Raw genomic sequence first — 19,921 nt, 5'->3', positions numbered from 1 at the left:
GTACATTGATGGGAAATAGAGTGAAGTCAACTCAGGACTGACTCAAATGATTAGAAAACATTTCAAATAAGAGCTGTCTTTGGAAATCACAAGTAAACAGTGTTCAAGCATAAGGCACAAACAAAAGTTTCAAGGATATTATCATCACTTGCTTCAGCTTTCCCAAGTTCTGTTCAGACCACTCTCTCTTATAGGTCTTTAAAGTTTCCATGACAGAGTCACATTATTCAGATTTGTTATTCCATATAAACTACATCAGCTGTCCCCAACCGTTTTGACACAGAGACTGATTTCATGAATGACAATTTTTCCATGGACCAGGGTGGGTAGGGGTTGAGGGGGGATGGTTGGTTTTGGGATGATTCAAGTGCATTACATTTCTTGTGCACTTTATTTCTATTATTATTACGCTATAATATATAATGAAATAATTGTACAACTCACCATAATGTAGAATCAGTGGAGCCCTGAGCTTGTTTTCCTGCAACTAGGTGGTCCTATCTGGGGGTGATGGGAGACAGTGACAGATTATCAGGCATTAGATTCTCGTAAGGAGCACGCAACATAGATTCCTTGTATGCACAGTTCACAATAGGGTTCTCGCTCCTGTGAGAGTCTAATGCCACAGCTAACCTCACAGGAGGTGGTAATGTGAGTGAGGGAGACTGGCCCAGGCATTGGGGACCCCTGAACTACACAATTTGTGGTGTGTGTTTGTGTGTGTGGATGGGAGTGTGTATGTTTTTTACGCATACACACTCTATACTCACACACACTATGTATGTGTATACATAATTCCTATAGGGTGGTCTAAAAGAGCTTTTTTTTTTATTATACTTTTAAGTTCTGGGTTACATGTGCAGAATGTGCAGGTTTGTTACGTAAGTATACACGTGCCATGGTGGTTTGCTGAACCCATCAATCTCAGAAATTAGGTATTTCTCCTAACGCTATCCATCCCCTACCCCCCCACCCCCCATAACAGGCCCCAGTGTGTGATGTTCCCCTCCCTGTGTCCATGTGTTCTCATTGTTCACCTCCCACTTATGAGTGAGAACATGCAGTGTTTGTTTTTCTATTTCTGGTTAGTTTTCTGAGAATGATGGTTTCCAGCTTCATCCATGTCCCTACAAAGGACATGAACTCATCCTTTTTTATGGCTGCATAGTATTCTATGGTGTATAAGAGCTTTTAAAATTCTACAGGTAAAAGGTATGCCAACTGAAGAAAACAGAAAAAAATAAACAGGCAACCCACAAAATTGCCTGATTGCAGTAATGCGATAAATATATACAAAAGTTTAATTTATTACTAAGAAAAGTGAAAAAACCACTAGGAGTTTTAGAAATTTTTCATATCAAATTTTAAGCATTCTAGGAGCATTATTTCCCAGTGTTGTGGAGGTGACAAAAAATTGAGATTCTTTTTTCAAGTGTGGGGTAAAATTGGCAGAGCTCCCTGGAGACGAGTTTGATAGTGTGAAGAAAAAGACATAAAAACATGCTCACAGCCTTTGATCCAGTAATTCTACATTTAGGGATTTGGTTGAAGGACAAATTAGATAAACACCCAAGGATCTGTGGAAGTGGTATTCATTTTAGCCTTTAAATAATAGTGAAAAATAGGCAATTCACAAATGTCCAATAACAATGGGATTAGTTAGATGAAACAAGGGGGTTAGTTAGATGAAACCAGGCACATAAAAACTGAAAGCCCATGTTTAGAAGATCATTTAAAGATTTGAAGGGATAGTCACAACATAATTATTAGAGGGAAAAACACACAAAAAAAAACATACCGCTTTTAAAAAGCAGATACTTCACAGAAGAAAAAAGTCTCTGATGGATTTATGAGTGATTTTTGCTTTCTTCATTTTTCAGTTTTAAAGTTAAAATATTATAAAAGCATTACCATTTCCAATTTTATAAAATGAACTAATATATTCAGAAAAACATATACAATTGAATTTTACATGTTAAGTACATGTGACAGGAGAAAATGGAAATCCTTAAACTAGCATTCCTAAAAACTAACTTATCGAAAGAGAAGGAAAATGAAGGAAGAGTGTGGGAGAAGAAGCTGTGATCATTTATCGAACACCAAATCCAGGGAAACTACTGTGGAACATATTTTAATACTATGTATCAGCTCTTGACAGCAAGCCAGTGAGGATACTTGGCTCAAACAAGGCAAGTGAGCCATGTGGGATCAGGCAGCTTATTTGTTATGAGACCAAAATGGTAGCACTCAGCCCCTCATTTGGGAATTTTATCTTTTCCATCAAGTCTTAAAGTTAAAATATTATAAAAGCATTACCTTATACAATGATGTGCTGTTAACCAGTGTTTGATAGTAACTGTTTTCACAGGTTATCTGCAAAAATTTTTTAACTTTCACAATTTTGCTAGTTACTTGTCTTTCAGTGAAACAGCTGTGTTTATTTCTTCTGATGACATTTAATTTCCATTTCTGAGTATAATTTCTATGGAATAAAAGTGTAAAGGTATTTTATAATGCTACAGAAACTTTGCAAATATCACCCATCTTCCCTTTAGTAACCAGTTACAATATTTTTCCTTTATTTTTATTAAAGAGATTGATTCATTGATGTGCAAACCCTGCTCTGCCTCCTCTTGATTCAGAGGAGCAAGAACTTTAAAAACTGTCATGGGAGCAGGGGGTAATAAATGAAAACCTGAGCAGTCTACACACGGAGACACACACACGCACACACACACACATGCACATATCCTACTGCAGACAATATATTATGGATGTCAGAAAAGCAAATCTTTGCAATGTCAGTGATCTTCACTGATGGATAAGTTCAGAGAGTCTTGGCCCAGGATGCGAGGGTGGCTTTGGTTTCAAAAGGTCTATAAACTCCTGATATTGTTTTCTAAATGTGTGTGTATATGCATTAGGTTTTGTTTCTCAAGGCAATTTGTTCCAATCCCCTTCTTTTACTGTTGAATAAATCAAAGTCTGGAGTTGCTGCCCTCAGTGTAATTGAATTAGCTCTTTAAATGCCTTACTGATCAAAAGTGAGTGTGAATAGATTTTATAGTTGTTGTTACTCCTGATCAGAAATTAGTGATCGGGACTATCACTAGGCCAGGTGCAGTGGCTCACACCTGTAATCCCAGCACTTTGGGAGGCCAAGGCAGGTGGATCACCCGAGGTCAGGAGTTTGAGACCAGCCTGGCCAATGTAGTGAAACTCCATCTCTACTAAAACTACAAAAATTAGCTGGGTGTGGTAATCCCAGCTATTCGGGAAGCTGAGGCAGGAGGCAGAGGTTGCAGTGAGTAGAGATCGCGCCATTGCACTCCAGCCTGGGTAACAAGAGCGAAATTCCATCTCAAAACAAAACAAAACAAACAAACAAAAAAAACGGTGATCTAGAATTGGAAAACAATACGGTATTTTTTAAATGAAGTTTTTAAAGAGAAAATGTTTCAAATTTGATGTTTGCTTCCACTGCACCTGTGATGTATTTGCTAAATACAGCAGACACGTGTTTTTAAGTTATCCTCTATGCCTGACACATTTATGCCCACCTTAGGCTCTTCCAGTTCCCCTTTAGGTCTACAATAGGATAGAAGGAAGAAAAGACTAACACTTACTGAATTCCAGGTATTAGACTATGTACATGCAAGGGAGATGACTATTTTCCTTAGGCTCAGATGAGAATGCTAAATCTCAGACTGGTTAAACAACTCACTCAGGCCACACACTTGCTAAAAGATGGGGCCAGGATGCAAATGCACATCTATTTGGCCCCAGAGGCCAGAAGTGCTCCACACAATTCTACACTTTCACAATCCAGTGAATCTGGCCCCTTCACCTTGGGCATGAATTTATAAAAGATTGGCCATGACTAGAGAATGTGGCAGGCTGTTGTCACAGTTATAGGCAGTGGGTCCATGGCCATGGGATATGGTAGAGCTACCTGGCCCTTGAAATGGATTCAGGATCCCATTGGCAGCACCTTCTTCTCAAGTGTATTTTTGTAAAGTCTCCCCAACTTTAGCCTCAATGAATTGGAGAGATAGAGATTTCTGGATCTCTATGACTTGTTGCTTAAAAGGTATAGGGTACATGAATATCCCCATTTTTTCAGACTACATTGTTCTCTACCTCTGTAACCCTCAATTCCCAACACTCAACAAATGCTAGAGAACTGATGACACTCCACGTGCAGGACACTGTGCTGGGAACACTGAAACAATCAACAACACACTGCACCTGCCATCCAGGAGCTCCAAGGCTGGGGTTAACACTGAGGCCAACTGACCCAAAGCTGTGACCACACTTTCCTGCTGCAGGCCCAGCCCATCCTGGTTATGAAAACCACTCATTTGTGTCCACACACACCAGGGGATAAACACCAGCCCCCACTTCTGAGGCTGCTCACCAAGCTGAACTTGCTGCCTGTCAGCCTAGGATTGTTTTATTAGATTTCTGTGTGTACATTTCCCTCTACCTTCATTTCTTCATCTCTATCATTGAAAACTATCCCTTTTGTATCCCCTTCCTTCTTAGTTGATTTCTTTCTTAAAATTTGGTGGGATAAAGTGATTTTCACTGCAGGATTAAATTATCAGTCCTCAGTGGCATTTGATTATTAGCAATGTACTCCTAAAAATTAAAGAATTACTGTTCTAATGGGAAATTTTCAGGTGTAAAGTCTGTTCACTGATAGATCCCACATCAAACTACAAAGGGTTACACACCTAAGTTAGAACACGTATGCGTATACACACACATCTGCAGTAAATACTGCTTACTAATTATGCTATATTTGAATATGACTGTATCTTCTATGCTCCCGGGTGTCTAAAACAACCTGCTTCCATGTAGAATCCCATTTATTTTCAAAGCCATTGTCAAAGCTGCTTCTCTCCTCATCACTTTACTCTCATAGTGATCAGTCTCCAATATCCACTCCGGGACACCTCGTTTTTCTTAGCGTCTCCTGTCTGCTACCCTGTCTCTCCACACCTCTCTAAAATCCTGCCTCAATCTCTTGCTTCCATTGTCACTACCTAAGCCAGGCTGTATTCTCTACTACCCATATCAGAAAGATGGCCAATGCCATTTGCTTCTGTTATCTCCAAGTGATGATCATAGATGCCTGGCTGTTCCTCTCAACGTGCTCTCTCAGCCCTGTCCAGAATACTTTATTCCTTTAAATTGTGCCTTCATTCAATCAGGAGTCAGAAGTTTGTGGTGGGGGGGCCGTGTTTGTTGTTCTTTTTCCTTTACCCCATTTGTGAGTATTCATTCTTCCTTAGCTTGTTATGAAAAATCCCAGTTGTGACCCATTTCTGTAATTATCACTCTTAAAAGGTCACCTAAAGATGTATTGGTTTTTATCAAAAGAGTTATTTAATTTTTTTCTGATGCCTGAGAGTTCCTATATATAAAAACAAACAAAAATGACCTAATTTGGTGCAAAACCACGGAAGTGCTACCAAGGCTTCACAGTGATAGCTCACTCTGCTCTCAACAGCATGGTTGATAATGATCAGGACTCACTCTAGAAGTGCTTCTAAAAGAAATCTGCTACATATGAAATCTACACACCATCACCTTCAGCTGGCCCTGAGCTATTTCCTACAGGTCAGTCTCAAGTCTCTATAAAAATACCTACATATGTAGGTAGGTACATCTAAAAAGAAACATGTTCGGTAAGTGTGGGTGATGCTTTCAGTTGGCTGCGCTCTTTTCATGGAAGTTATGCAACCCAATTATGAGTATCCTGGCACAATCTAGGGCCACCTCATGAGTAAAATGCAAAGCCCTTCCGTGTTGCCCTCTCTCACTGCCCCCAGCTGTGGGTTGCAATTGGCTGCCAGCCACACACTTCCTCCACTAGCACTGCCACCTGGCTCCCAGTGAGCCCCTGCAGACTGGACTAGTGTGTGTCTGCATCAACCCCATCCCTGCTCCCCACCAAGGATGCCACCCAGGAAGCTGACACTGCCCCATTCACAACACATTAATATTATCGTGAAGTCTGAGCTGCTGATTTCATTTGACTGGGGGCATGTAGACAACAGGAGCAGCTGAATTTTAAAACTGACTTTCATGCAGTCATCACTTATCATTGGTAAGGATCCCCTAAAAGAAAATCCTATCAAGGTAATCTCCTTTCATTAAGGTCACTAAGAAAATAAGCAGAGAGAGATAAACTTATTTTATTCCATAAAAAAGAATGTATTTCATGTCGTAGGAAGAGTAGGAAAGAAAAAGATGTGCTGATTATCTGACCTTTCAGATTACTGCATATTTGAGTTGCTGAACAAAGGACAAGAGGGCTGTGAAATATATTTTAAAAAGAAAGGTTTACTCACTCCATTTGGAAAAAGTAAGATCCTGTGTCATTCAACTCAACTGGCCAAAACTCCAAAACACAATCATGCAAAGCAATTCTCGAGGAACTCCTTGGGTTCAGCTCCACACGTTCCTGTGATCCACTGCTTTTGTACCAGCTTTTGGTAGTTGTTTCAATCTCATGTGCAAGTGAACACGAGCAATGTTTCAGATAGAAAGGTTCCCCTTCAACCACAGTAATGTAGGGACGTGAAGTACAAGATTCTTCAAAAGATTAGTAAAGTAAAATGAATAAAAACAAAAACCAAAATGACAAATGTAACTTTTTTTGGTCTCCTAATGCATTAGGTGAAGAAGCAACGTTAGTAAGAAAGTCCTGAGAAATCTTGGTGTCACTTTCCTGTGGGTTCTTTATTTTTGCATCAATCTTTCCAACACTAGAAAGGATAAGGCACTTTCAGAACATAGATGAAAACACAACTTCTGACAGTTTCTCCCCAACAGGAAGGTATCAGAACTTAACCAACCATAGCTAGAAGACTGATAATTGTGTCATCTCTTAGAAGAAATATTACACATTACAACTTCTTCATAAGGAAAGCCACAGAAGTCACAGTGCTGCCATACCTACCTCAAAACATACCCTGCTGAGGAGTCTCAGTAGAAAAGAAAACAAGAAACCTAGCAACCTTGGCGTTCTTCCTCTGCACCATCAGAAATCTCACTCATCTTGCATTCACCCTGCCTATCTAACATTCCCTAGCAAGTGTGGGGATGATTAAAGGTGTGCCTATGTAACTTACGGTGTGTGTACATTTATTATTACTGTAGATCACCATGTGGATAATCAAGAATTCATTAATATAATATCAATCCAAATTTGCATATCTGTCACTTTCTCTCTTTCTCAATTGACCCAGATTCTCTGGCTTTGGAAATATATCTGACCCTCATCTACACAGGATAGGTGCTCCTTTCCCTCTTTTTGCACTTGTGGTACTTCAAGTTCAGCATTAATGGGTCTTTCTCATAATCTACCCTCCAGTGACTCTCAGGTGCATTTTTACCACATTTTGAGGATGAGAGTATTTAAATTGAATGAAACATTTCCCTTAGGACATGGACAGAATGCCCTCTCTATAGTCAGGGTTTGTTTCTCAAAACAGCAGTCTGGTTTTAACTCAAAATTGTTAACCACAACATAAAGAGGAAGTGATGTGATAGAAGTATTCTGATATGGTTTGGCTGTGTCCTCAACCAAACCTCATCTTGAATTTAATCATGGGGGCAGTCACCCTCATGCTGTTCTCATGATAGTGAGTGAGTTCTCATGAGATCTGATGGTTTTATAAGGGGCTTTTCCCCCTTTTGTAAGTTTCCTGAGGCCTCCCCAGCCCTGAAGAACTGAGTCCATTAAATCTTTCTCCTTTATAAATTACCTGGTCTCAGGTATGCCTTTATTAGCAGTGTGAGAATGGACTAATACAGTAAATTGGTACCAGGAGTGGTGTGCTACTGTAAAGATACCCAAAATGTGGGAGTGACTTTGGAACTGCATACAGGCAGAGGTTGGAACAGTTTGGAGGGCTCAGAAGAAGATAAGAAAATATGGAAAAGTTTGGAACTTCCTAAAGACTTGTTAAATGGCTTTGACCAAAATGCTGATAATGTTATGGACAATAAAGTCCAGGCTGAGGAGGTCTCAGATGGAGATGAGAAACTTTTGGGGAGCTGGAGCAAAAGTGACTCTTGTTATGTTTTAGCAAAGAGATTATTTGCATCTTGCCCTTGTCCTAGAGATCTATGGAACTTTGAACTTGAGAGATGATTATCTGGAAGAAGAAATTTCTAAAGAGCAAATCATTCAAGAGGTGACAGAGCATAAGCATTTGGAAAATTCACAGCTTGAGGATGTGGTAGGAGAGAAAAATCCATGTTCGCAGGGATGGGAGGCACAGAATTAAAGCTGGTTGCAGAAATTTGCATAAGAAATGAGGACCCAAATGTTAATTGCCAAGACAATGGGAAAAATGCCTCTAGGGTATGTCAGAGATCTTCATGGCAGACCCTCCCATCACAGGCCCAGAGGCCTAACAGGAAAAAATGATTTCCTGGGATGGGCCCAGGGCCCCCTTCTGTGTGCAGCCTAGGGACTTAGTGCCCTTCATCCTACCCCTCCAGCCATTGCTAAAACAGGCCAAGATACCAGGTGGGGCTGTGACTTCAGAGGGTGCAAGCCCCAAACCTTGGCAGCTTCCACATGGTGTTGAGCCTGCAGGTGCACAGAAGTCAAGAATTGAAGTTTGGGGAAACTACACCTAGGTTTCAGAGGATGTATGGAAACGCTGGATGTCCAGGCAAAAGTTTGCTGCAGGGGTGGAACCCTCATGGAGAACCTTTGCTAGGGTAGTGTGGAAGGGAAATGTGGTGTTGGGGCTCCCATACAGAGTTCCCATTGGGGTACAGCTAGTGGAGTTAAGAGAAGAGAGCCACCATTCTCCAGGCCCCAGGATGATAGATTCACTGACAGCTTGCACCATGCACTTGAAAAAGCCCAGAAACAACACCAGCCCGTGAAAGAAGCCAGAAGGGGAGATGTAACCTGCAAAGCCACAGGAGCATAGCTGCCCAAGGCCATGGGATCCTACCTCTTGCAGCAGCGTGACCTGGATATGAGACATGGAGTTGAAGGAGACTATTTTGGAACTTTAAGGTTTAATGACTGCCCTATTAAATGTAGAACTTGCATGGGGCCAGTAGCCCCTTTGTTTTAGTCAATTTCTCCCATTTGGAAGGGGTGTATTTACTCAATGCCTGTACTTCCATTGTATCTAGGAAGTAACTAAATTGCTCTTGAATTTACTGACTCATAGGAAGGGACTTGCCTTGTCTCAGATGAGACTTTGGACTTGGATTTTAGAGTTAATGCTGGAATGAGTGAAGACTTTGGGGGACTGTTAGAAGGGCATGATTGTGTTTCGAAATGTGAGATCATGAGATTTGGGAGAGGCCAGGGGTGGAATGATATGATTTGGCTCTATCCCAACCCAAATCATCTTGAATTGTATTTCCCATAAGCCCCATGTGTCATAGGAGGGACTCGGTGGAAGGTAATTTAATCATGGGGGAGATTACCCTCATGCTGTGCTCCTGATAGTGAGTTCTCATAAGATCTGATGTTTTTATAAGGGGCTTTTCCCCTTTTTGCTCAGCCTTCTCCTTGATGCCACCATGTGAAGAAGGATATGTTTTCTTCCCCTTCCACTATGATTGTAAGTTTCCTGAGGCCTCCCCAGCCATACAGAACTGTGAATCAATAAAGTCTCTTTCCTTTATAGATTACCCAGTCTCAAGTATGCCTTTATTAGCAGCATGAGAATGGACTAATACACATTCTTTGAAAACATGGATGTCGAATCTACCACAAAACACAAGAGTTAAGGAGCACCAACTTCATGTTTTCTGGTTGCAATACAATCTCTATTTTATACTAATACTTCAACATAGAAGGTGTGATACATGTGTATATGTGGGTGTCAGCTTCAATTGACATGCAAAACCCTGGTGAGTCATTAACAGTTCACTTATTTTCCTGTTTTAGAGTTAATATAATAAAGTGCATAGGCCATACAATATGTGCTCCTTTATGTCTGGGTTATTTGTCCATGATTATGTTATAAATGCATCCATGCTGTAGCAGTGATGTGTTCTTTTCTCACTGTAATGTAGTATCTAATCGTGTTACCATTTGGCAATTTATCCATTTTATAGAAGGATGCATGTTGGGGATTTGGTTTATTAAACAAATGTCTATTGGATATTGGCTTATTTCTAGGTTTTCAGGTTTTCGCTTGTCTTAAAAAGCTTCTATAAACACATATGACTGTGTTTGGATGGACATGTGCTCTCTGGAAGTATTATCATTTGAAGAAACTTAATGTGAGTTACACACTCTCCAGTGGTAGGAGGTTGATAGTTGAAAGTCCACACCACCCCCCTCCTCAGGCAGCTAGAAGCTTTGGATATCTAATCATGGTTTACCATTAGAGGCTTTGTTGATTACCGTAATGTTTGTTGGAAATGGTCCTTGATGGGATAAATAAGTGGAATTCAAGGTTTGTGGAGTTCCAAGTGCCAAAACAGGCACTCCTATTGTTCCATAAACACAGTATAAGAACCCAGCAGTGCCAACAACCATTGCCCTTTGGAATAAAGTCTGTGTTTGAAACTGTATTGAGTTTGGACAATCATAGCATTTTGTCACTTAAACTCAACCAGGTTCAGTGAATCCTACATGTAGAACATTGTCATGTCTCCCTAGAGTGAAACATTCATGAAAAGTGCTCTCCAGGGCAGGCAGCTGGGAGCTTGGCAACTTGGCACAACTGGCTGCATGGCTGTTTCTGTGCCTGAAACATGCTCTCATTATAATGAGGAGTAAGGCTATTAGTGTATGCCCGCAGGACATGGAATTCATGACACATTTTCCTGCACCTTGTTTTTCCACTCACTTGTTTCTGACAGATCATTACATATAAAAAAACGAAGATCTACCTCATTCCTTTACCATCTGGGTAGGGTTGTATTGCAGGGATCTCAATAATAAATGGATTCACATAAGTAAATAAACCCTGAGATTGGACCTGGGTTATTTGAAAGTACCAAAAGCTTAATTCAGCTCTCTCTTCAGCAGTAATTATCAAAGTAGGGAGATGAGCCCATGTGTTTCCCTCTCCTAGATAATAGATCAAGGCAAATTAATATTTGTGCTCCCACTTTCTCCCCCAAAGCCTAAGGAATGCCTTGCTATTCAATCATGGAACGCTAAACAATGGAATCTGAGAATCCTTCTCAATTAAAAAGAAAAAAAACAACTCTAGGCAATCACTGCTAATAAATTAAAATTGGTATTTGACATCTACTATGAAGCCTACTTGAGCTCCTTGGTCTAGCCAGTCTCTTTTTTGTATATTCCATCTCACTTTAATTTTTTTAAGCTGTCTAATACATTTGTCATTTACTTTTCTCATTATTACCTAAATAATGAGATGAATCTTTGCCTCCCTCTCAGGAAGGAGAAAGTGTGTTTCAAACTTCCTAAAACCCAATAATAAAGATGGCTGCCACCTCCTCAGTTTCAAATAACATGAAATAAATTTTCACCTCAGACAAATGCAATTTATTTCAAGATGCAAGTTTTCCACTCTGCTCTCACTACATGAACTCAGACTGCAGAATCTTTTCTTTTCTGAATAAATTCAGCATCTTCAGTAGCCACCACATAAAAAAAAAACTTTGACATTCTTCCTCGATTACTAATGAAATATGTATGAGAATATGTATAATCACTTACCTGCAGTGCTTACAAATATAAGCACCCAAAGGGTCAAAGGTAATTCTCTACAATTCATGCTTTTGATTCTGCTTCAAATGGCTTCTCTGAAAAACAGAATAAAACAGATTCAGCCAAAGCCTTCACAAAAGTGTGCCTATCTTATGAAGGTTTAAAAATGTTCTGGCACACAGATTTTTAAAAAACCAACCTAGAAGATTTTTATAATCCTTAATATAGTAACCAATTCTCAGAACTTTCAGCCATATAAAATTAATAAAATTTCAAAGCAATGAAGTTTTTCTTCTGGAAGAAATCTCTGATAATTTATTTTTCTGATACAACAGAGTCTGATGAATTTCAGGCCTGGTCTACTAAACGCTGCTTCCAAGGTCAAAGTTGAGAACAATAGTACTGCTACAAATATTACCATTCTATGAATAAACAATCTGTGACATGCTGAGCTATGTATGGCAGTTCTGCCCATGTAAGAGAGTGTGTGTGTGTTTTCACATCAAATTGTTCCTGAATTGTAATGAGATCTTCATCTAGGGTTGAATTTTTAAAAATCCATCTTCCTCCTTCAGAACGTAGGTTTCATAATTCTAGGCACTAAGTCTATTTTGCTCTTCACTGTATCACTAAAATCCAGCACGACGCCTAGCACATGGCCAGCACTCACTAACATATGTCACTGAGGCATAGGTGTGTGCATGTGTTTGCGTGTGTCTGTGGCTGCCCATATGAGTTTACTTTAGGGAAATGGAGAGATGAAGTGACAGTCTCCTACACTCCAGACCCCTCCTTTACATTGACTGTGACCCAGTGGAACTAAGATCTGCATTGAACTTTGATCCTACTACAGCCTAGCATTCGGACTTCTGATGACAACTTTAAGAGCCCAGTGGAGGAAGGATCCCCCACAGTGGAGACCACAGTCTACATACTGCATAAACAACACCATATCCCTTGTTTACCATCCTGAGTGCAGGGAGCACAGCCTGATGGCAGAGTCTGGTTTCAGAAACACACAAACCTGGGCTGCCACTCCAGTTTGAGTCCTGACAAGCTGTGCAAAACTTGAGCAAGTCTTAGAGCCTGTTTGGTTATTACCAAAACGGAGATGATAAAAAGGCCTGCCTCTGGAATTATTGAGTGATTAAACCATCTAAGGCTTGGAGACTTAAACCATCTATGGAAACTTCCTGAGTGCATGGCAGCTTCTCAGCTCAGAATAATTCCCTTCTCACCAACAACTACTCATCTTCCATCCTAAAAATAGGGTTGTCAATGCCTGAATCCAGGATAAAGTTTAATGGCTAAGCTGCCAAACAATTCACATCCATCCTTATGGAAAAATCACCAAATATTTGGTGGAATTTCCAAGAGATAATAATCAATAATGTAAAGGCCAAAGAAACAAGTATGAATGGAAAGTACCAACTAAGCATAATCAAATTAGACCAGTTCTATGGTTTGAAACCTCCCCCGCTACCTCCACACACATTTTATTATTAACTCTGCCTATTCTTTTAGCTTGGATAGAATAAAAAATGTTATTTCCTTTATGTCACTCTGATTAAGACTGACATAACCTTATAAAAAGCACCACTTTTAAAAAAATATTCAACATCTACCAAGAGACAAAGTTATTAGGAGATGGTTCAGCAAACTGACAAGTTAACTCTGAGTTTCAATATGAAATATATTAAGATCTCAGTATACAAAATTAGCTGGTATTTGCACACCATTCTGCAAATTTGGATGTGTGTATGTAAAATTTTTAATGTACAAAGTTTTATGTGTGAATTTAAGGGATTAAGGTTATATTAAATAATGAATTCATTTCCAGAAAAAGAGTTATTCTGATAAATGTAACAGACACTCTAGCAAGTATTAATAAGCATAGAAGAATATAAATGTTAAATGTCTCACAAGTAAGAATTTTAATGGTTTTTAATTGTTATGTTTAATATCAATATTTTTGCTTTTCCATAACTCTTAAGTTTCTTTCTTTTTAAAGTTTTTCTGATTTCTAAAGCAATTTACACTCAATGTAGGAGATTTACAAAATGAAGACTGAAAGAAGAAAATAATCTCAACATGTATAACATTTTAGCATGTTTTCTTGTACTTTTTATAAATGTTGTCACATAATTAAGATGTTTGGCCGGGCGCAGTGGCTCATGCCTGTAATCCCAGCACTTTGGGAGGCCGAGATGGGCGGATCACAAGGTCAGGAGACTGAGACCATCCTGGCTAACACGGTGAAACCCCGTCTCTACTAAAAATACAAAAAATTAGCCAGGCATGTTGGCAGGCGCCTGTAGTCCCAGCTACTCAGGAGGCTGAGGCAAGAGAATGATGTGAATCCGGGAGGCGGAGCTTGCAGTGAGCCGAGATCTCATCACTGCACTCCAGCCTGGGCGACAGAGCAAGGACTCCTTCTCAAAAAAAAAAAGATGTTTGAATGATTGCATATCCTGCATTTCCACTTAATATTACATAATGAGCATTTTTCCTGTGTCACAAAACTCTTTGTTAAAACCATTCTAATTGCCACCTAATATTACTTCATGTGGATATATTATCATTTACCAGATGTATTATGAGATAATCACATGACCGTCTTCACAGGTAAGACAGGATAGCTCAGTTTTTTTTGCAGTACGGGCTCAGGTGGCAGCCTGGGTGGATTTGAATCTCCATTCTACCGTCTACCAGCTAACCGACTGTGGGCAACTGACTTACCTGTTCTGTGCCTCAATTTTCTTATCTGTAGAAGGGGATAATAATACCATCTCCTGGAGCTGATGTGAAAGTTAAATGAGTTACTATTGCAAGTGTCTGGTGAATGGTGATACCATTTAAATGTTAGCTATTATTATTTGTCTACAGTTCTTATTATTTCCTGGATGCTACTCGATGGCAGTACAGTGATTGAGTTGAAGACTACATTGAAACCTGACAGACGCACGCTGCCAAACTGCATTCCAGAAATGTTGCAATATTCATATTCTCTCACTCAATAACACAAGACAGCAGCTATCGACCACACCCAGAAGCACACTGAGCAGCTTTACTTTTCAAATGTAATTAGACAGCCAAAATGGAAAAATGTTATCTCATTGTTTTCTGAATTTGCATTTCTTTGGGTATAAATGAGGCAAATATTAATCACTTATTATCAGCCATTTTATTTTCATGTTTATGAACCATCTCTTTATATCTTTTGTCCAGTTCTCAGATGTTTGTCTAACTTGTTGTTTACCTTCTCTCTTTTGTTATGCTAATATATGACAAATTTTATATTGATGTAGTCAAACCGATCATTCTTTTGCTTTGAGATATTTTCATTACTTTTAAGTGCAGAATATCCTTTCCTGTTGGTAGTCAAATAGATGCTTACGTAGTTTCTTCATTTTTATGGCTCAGTATTGTTTTGTTTTGTTTTTATATTTAACTTTTTTCATCCACCAACAATTAATTTTCTTGACTGACATGAAGATAGGGAGTAACTAAACTTACTTTCCTCAAATACCTACTAATTACTTCTCTATTGTTAATTAAATAATCCTGTATTTCCCCTACGGTTTGCTGACACTAGCTTATAATGTACAGGTCCTCCCTGAGCACTCTACTGAAAGTCTAGCACAGCATGCTTGCCCAAATGCAAACACACACATGCACACACATACACACACACACATGCTCACACACACCAATGTTCCTCTACCCTCCCACGTTTAGTTTTTCTATTCATAGCACTTATCACTGCCATATTTTCACTTTATGTCTGCTTGTTTCTTTGTTATTTGCTGAATTATTGAATGAATTAAATCCATAAAATATACATAATTTTGAATCTAGGTGATCATCTGATCCATTGGCACATCTGCATAATCTACTTTTGAAATGCTTTTTAAAGCATGATATCTTGGAAAGTATGTTTTAGCAACTAATGTGAAGTCTAGGCCACCAGTTCTCACCCAAGTTTGGAAAAAAATAATGATGCCCGGGCTCCACCCAGCGGTCTGGAGGACAGACTGGGCATCCTGAGTCCTCAGAACTCCGCAGGTGACTCTAATGTACAGTCAGGTAGAGAGCCGCCGATGTAGGGCACTTATTTGTATTCTTAGGAAAATACATTTAATACATCTTAAATGCATATATTTGATGTGTCTAAGACATATTAAATATTTGTGCTTGTACATATGTACGTACGTGTGTGTACACACACATAACGAATAGTCACAAACTTACCTAAATCACCCAAAGGCATGAAGTTTTCTCTAAATGAAAAAAAAATTTCCTTCAAAAATTTGGTGACCTAGGCTTAAGGTCAGATCCAAGTTGACCACTCTGTCTCCCAAGGCAGCACAGTAAAAAGCCCTTCCACAGGGTCCAAACAGTCACCTGAACCCCTGGCTCTTCCCAGTTGCCCTTGTTTATGGGCCCCACCCTGAGAAACTGACCTTTCTCTAAAAGTAATTCACAAAAACACGCAATGTACAGGGAAAGAGCCATTTCAAAGCTCTTTCTAATGAGGAACCTGAGATTCGAGGAAATGAAATGGCCAGCCTCAGATTACAGCTATTCACAAGGACATTCATGAATAAATGTAGATGTCTCAATATAAATCACTCATTAGCAACACATGCAATCGAGCAACTCCTGAGACAAAATGCCTGGATGAAAATCATAACACCAGTTTTTTTTAAATATAATTTTTCTTCTACAGTGTTCCATGCATAGTCGTTTTACTCAGCCTGTGAGATGATAAAACAACCAAATGCAAAGAGGAGAAAATGATCTTGGGGCATAACATACACACACGTTTAAACTCTAACAAACAAAAGAATTTGTGTGGAATTTGGCTTCTCATCTGTAAGGCCAAGAAAATCAATGCCACCTCATAGTCCTTGTCACACAAGTGTCTGTTGTTAGCCTTATGCTTCCCCCCAAATCTGCCTATGCCTGTGCTACCTGGGCCACCCTCCCCACTTCTCCCAGATGCCAGGTCCCTAGAGTCCTTTCAACTTGGCTCAATATTTGCCTTCTCAAGGAAGCTCTCCAACTGCAACAGCCCCAAATGGCATATGCCCATGTCCAAGCCCGTCTCCATCACTCCGCAGGTGTTTCCATCATTCCTGGACTAGCTCCCACTCTCTGGTGAGGTCCCTGAAGGCAGGGACCCTGTCTTTTCTTTCTTTTTTTTTTTTTTTTTTTTGAGATGGAGTCTCGCTCTGTCGCCCAGGCTAGAGTACAGTGGCACAATCTCCGCTCACTGCAACCTCTGCCTCCCAGGCTCAAGCGATTCTCCTGCCTCAGCCTCCCGAGTAGCTGGGATTACAGATGCATGCCACCATGCCTGGCTAATTTTCTGTATTTTTAGTAGATACAGGGTTTCACCATGTTAGCCAGGATGGTCTCTATCTCCTGACCTCAAGATCCGCCCACCTCAGCCTCCCAAAGTGCTGGGATTATAGACCCTGCCTTTTCAATCAGCGTTCCTAGACCTTAGCCTTAGTTCTCAGCCTTTGGATGTGTATTTGTGCAGGGAGAGGGAACACGCTGTCCCCAGAACCTGCACAAACCCAGTTCCCCAAATTTACCCCTCTTAGCCCATCCAAGGCCCTGAGGTTGAGAGGCATGCTCCCAATAGCAGCACTGTGTATGACACAAAATCAGTATTTGCAAAGGGTCTTGAGAATGAAGCAAGGGAAGTCAGTGAAATGAATACAATAATCTTGGATCTCTGTATCTGGCTGCAATTGACACCTCATTAATTTGTCTGATAACTGCGATGCAACCTGCTGGGCATTTTAACTTCCCAAGGCTAGGCAGAAAAAAGACAAAGACTCTGGAATCAGAAAAATAGTAGGTGTGGGTCTGGGATCTACTACTTTGTAGCTGGATACTCTTGGATAAATGACGGAATTCTTCCTCCGTTTTATTAAAGCATAATAATAGTTCCTACTTCATGTGGCCCTTAGGAGGATTAAGTGAAAATAAGATATCTAAAAATTTTCTACCGTGTCAGGCACACAGTAAGCACTTAAAAAATGACAGCTATTGTTATTTATTTCAGTCCTTCTCACCTCTCCAGAAAATAATTGGGGATGTCTTAATTTCTAAAACTATACTTTCAAAGAAAGACAGGATGCTGTCTCGTCAATTATTCACACGTATTCACACACACACTATCTCTCTCTCTCTTAATTTATCTCCCCGGATGGTGGTCTTCCCTTCCTCTGGGGGGTGGGGAGGGGATGCGGGTGGCAGCTGAGCCCACCCTTACCTTCAGAGAGGCGTCCCCGAGGCTGGGGCGGGGGCGGCAGCTCCTCCTTCACGCCAGGTCGCGCGACTGCGGAGGCCAAGTTCAGAAAGTAGGTGAGAAGCAGCGATCCCCGCCTCGTGACTACCGTGGAAAGTGAAATAGAGGTGTGATTAAAGAGATAAGGCACCCAGAGAGGGCTACAAAAACAAACAAAAAAAAAAAAAAAAAGAAAGAAAGAAAAAGAGTAGGAACAGAAAGAAAGAAGAATGTCAGGCGTCTGGCAGCTCCTGGCTGCTAACCCCGGCCAGTAGAGGCTGCAGGTGGGCACTGCCCGCGGTCGGGCGAAGCTCCAGGTCCGGGAGTGTAGCGGTCTGGGGCGCTGTCAGTCTGGGGCGCTCCCGGGCGTAGAATCCTCCCTGACTTGGGGGTCCCGGTCTGGGGGCCCTCCGGTCCGGGTGCTCCTCGTAGTCGTGCTCCAGGACCGGCTCCTCTACCCAGGCGCCCCGCGTGGAGTTACCGGAGCTACTGGATCGCGGGGTCCAAAGGTCGCAGCTGGAAAACCCAGCGTCTTGCCCTTTTCCCGCGGACGGCGTGGGCCCCAGGCGTCTGGCGCTTCCTCCCCAGCCGCGCGGCGCGGGTCCCGGGAAAACCCGGGCTGTAGCCGGGTGACCTGCAGGGCCGGAAGGGGGCGCGCCCTGGCCGCTCGCAAGCACCCTGCAGGCCGCGGTTCACAGCATAGGATGCCAGGAGGGAGGACCGCTGGCCGCAGCGGCCGCCCGGCTCTTCAGAGGAAGAGGAGGGGAGGGCTGAGGGAGGAAGAGGCGTCCCCGGGGGAAGCCAAAGATGAGAGGGGTTCCGCGTCTCAAGTACACAAGTGCGCCCCAGGCTTTTTGCTTTCCCAGAAGGATGGGGGTTCACTATGGGCAAGTAACAGAGAGGGGTGCAATTGTTGAAGTTTTAATTTTTCTTAAGGAGGCCAAAGGGGAATGTGTGTTTCTAGATTTTTATTTTGTGGCAGAACTGTTATTAAACGAAAGGGAAAGGGAAACCCATAGCCGACAAGCAAAATGTTTAATAAGACTGTTTTTAATTCTTTTTACCCAATCAAGATAATTCACCACATAACAAATAAAAATATGTAATTATCTCAATAAATGCAAATAAAAGCATCTGACAAAATTCAACACTCTTTCTGAATTAATAACGATCAGAAAACTGAAAGTAGAAATGACCTTTCTTAATCTGATAAAGAACATCTGTAAGAAACCTACAGGTGACCTCATAATAGTGAAACATTTTGCTTTTTCCTACGATTAGTAATGAGATAAAGATTTTGGCTCCCACCTGGGACAACTGCTTTGCAACAAGTGAAGAAACAAAAATAAAATTAGAAAGCATAAAGATTGAGAAGAAAGAATTAAAACTACTGGTTTTAACAGAGAGCATAATTATATGTAGACCAACCTTTGAAATCTAAAAAAAAAAAAAAAACTACTGGAAATATTAAGTTTATCAAGATCATGGAACATAAAAATCAATAGTAATTCTATATATTAGAGATGAAAACTTGAAAAGATGAACTTTGTTAAAAATGCCATTTACCATAGCATTTAAAAATCAAAATACCAAAGTATAAATTCATTGGATAATATATGAGATATCTTCTGTGAAAACTACAAAATATTGCTAACAGAGATGAAACAGAGATGAAACAAATAACAGAGATGAAACCCTGGAAATATTCTCACTTTACATCTATCTGGCAAAGAACTTGCATCCACAATACATAAATAATTCCTACATCTAAGTAATAAAGGGATATACCACGTTTATGGATTGGAAGACTTAAGACATCTATTCTCCACACCGTATATTTTTAGACTCTGTATATTACAGAATCTATATATTTAATGCCATCCAATCCAAATCCCAGGAAAAATTTTCAAAGAAATTAAGAAGCTCTTTCTAAA

At 40.5% G+C, this 19,921-nt stretch overlaps 1 protein-coding gene across 4 annotated transcripts in view; it reads right to left on the bottom strand.

The window, feature by feature from the left end:
- Nucleotides 1-18,744, bottom strand: part of IL18R1 (interleukin 18 receptor 1) — a 43,519-nt gene extending 24,775 nt beyond the window's left edge. Inside the window, exons 1-5 of one of the 4 annotated variants that reach the window (XM_054475740.2) lie at nt 18,251-18,714; nt 17,973-18,092; nt 11,693-11,778; nt 6,360-6,603; nt 2,317-2,482 (exon numbers count right to left, since the gene is read on the bottom strand). In XM_054475740.2, coding sequence (XP_054331715.1) covers nt 2,317-2,482; nt 6,360-6,603; nt 11,693-11,750 — 468 coding nt within the window. In that variant the 5' untranslated portion in view covers nt 11,751-11,778; nt 17,973-18,092; nt 18,251-18,714. Of the gene's footprint in view, nt 1-444; nt 502-2,316; nt 2,483-6,359; nt 6,604-11,692; nt 11,779-17,972 lie in introns of those variants that run through there. The other 3 variants (XM_054475741.2, XM_054475742.2, XM_054475743.2) reach the window with 3 other exon arrangements.
- Between the last annotated feature and the right edge of the window lie 1,177 nt (nt 18,745-19,921).

The sequence above is a fragment of the Pongo pygmaeus genome, chromosome 12 (assembly GCF_028885625.2).
Source record: "Pongo pygmaeus isolate AG05252 chromosome 12, NHGRI_mPonPyg2-v2.0_pri, whole genome shotgun sequence".
Lineage (NCBI taxonomy): Eukaryota > Metazoa > Chordata > Mammalia > Primates > Hominidae > Pongo > Pongo pygmaeus.
The sequence above is the reverse complement of the archived record's forward strand: the minus strand, read 5'-3'. Positions and strand labels throughout refer to the sequence as shown.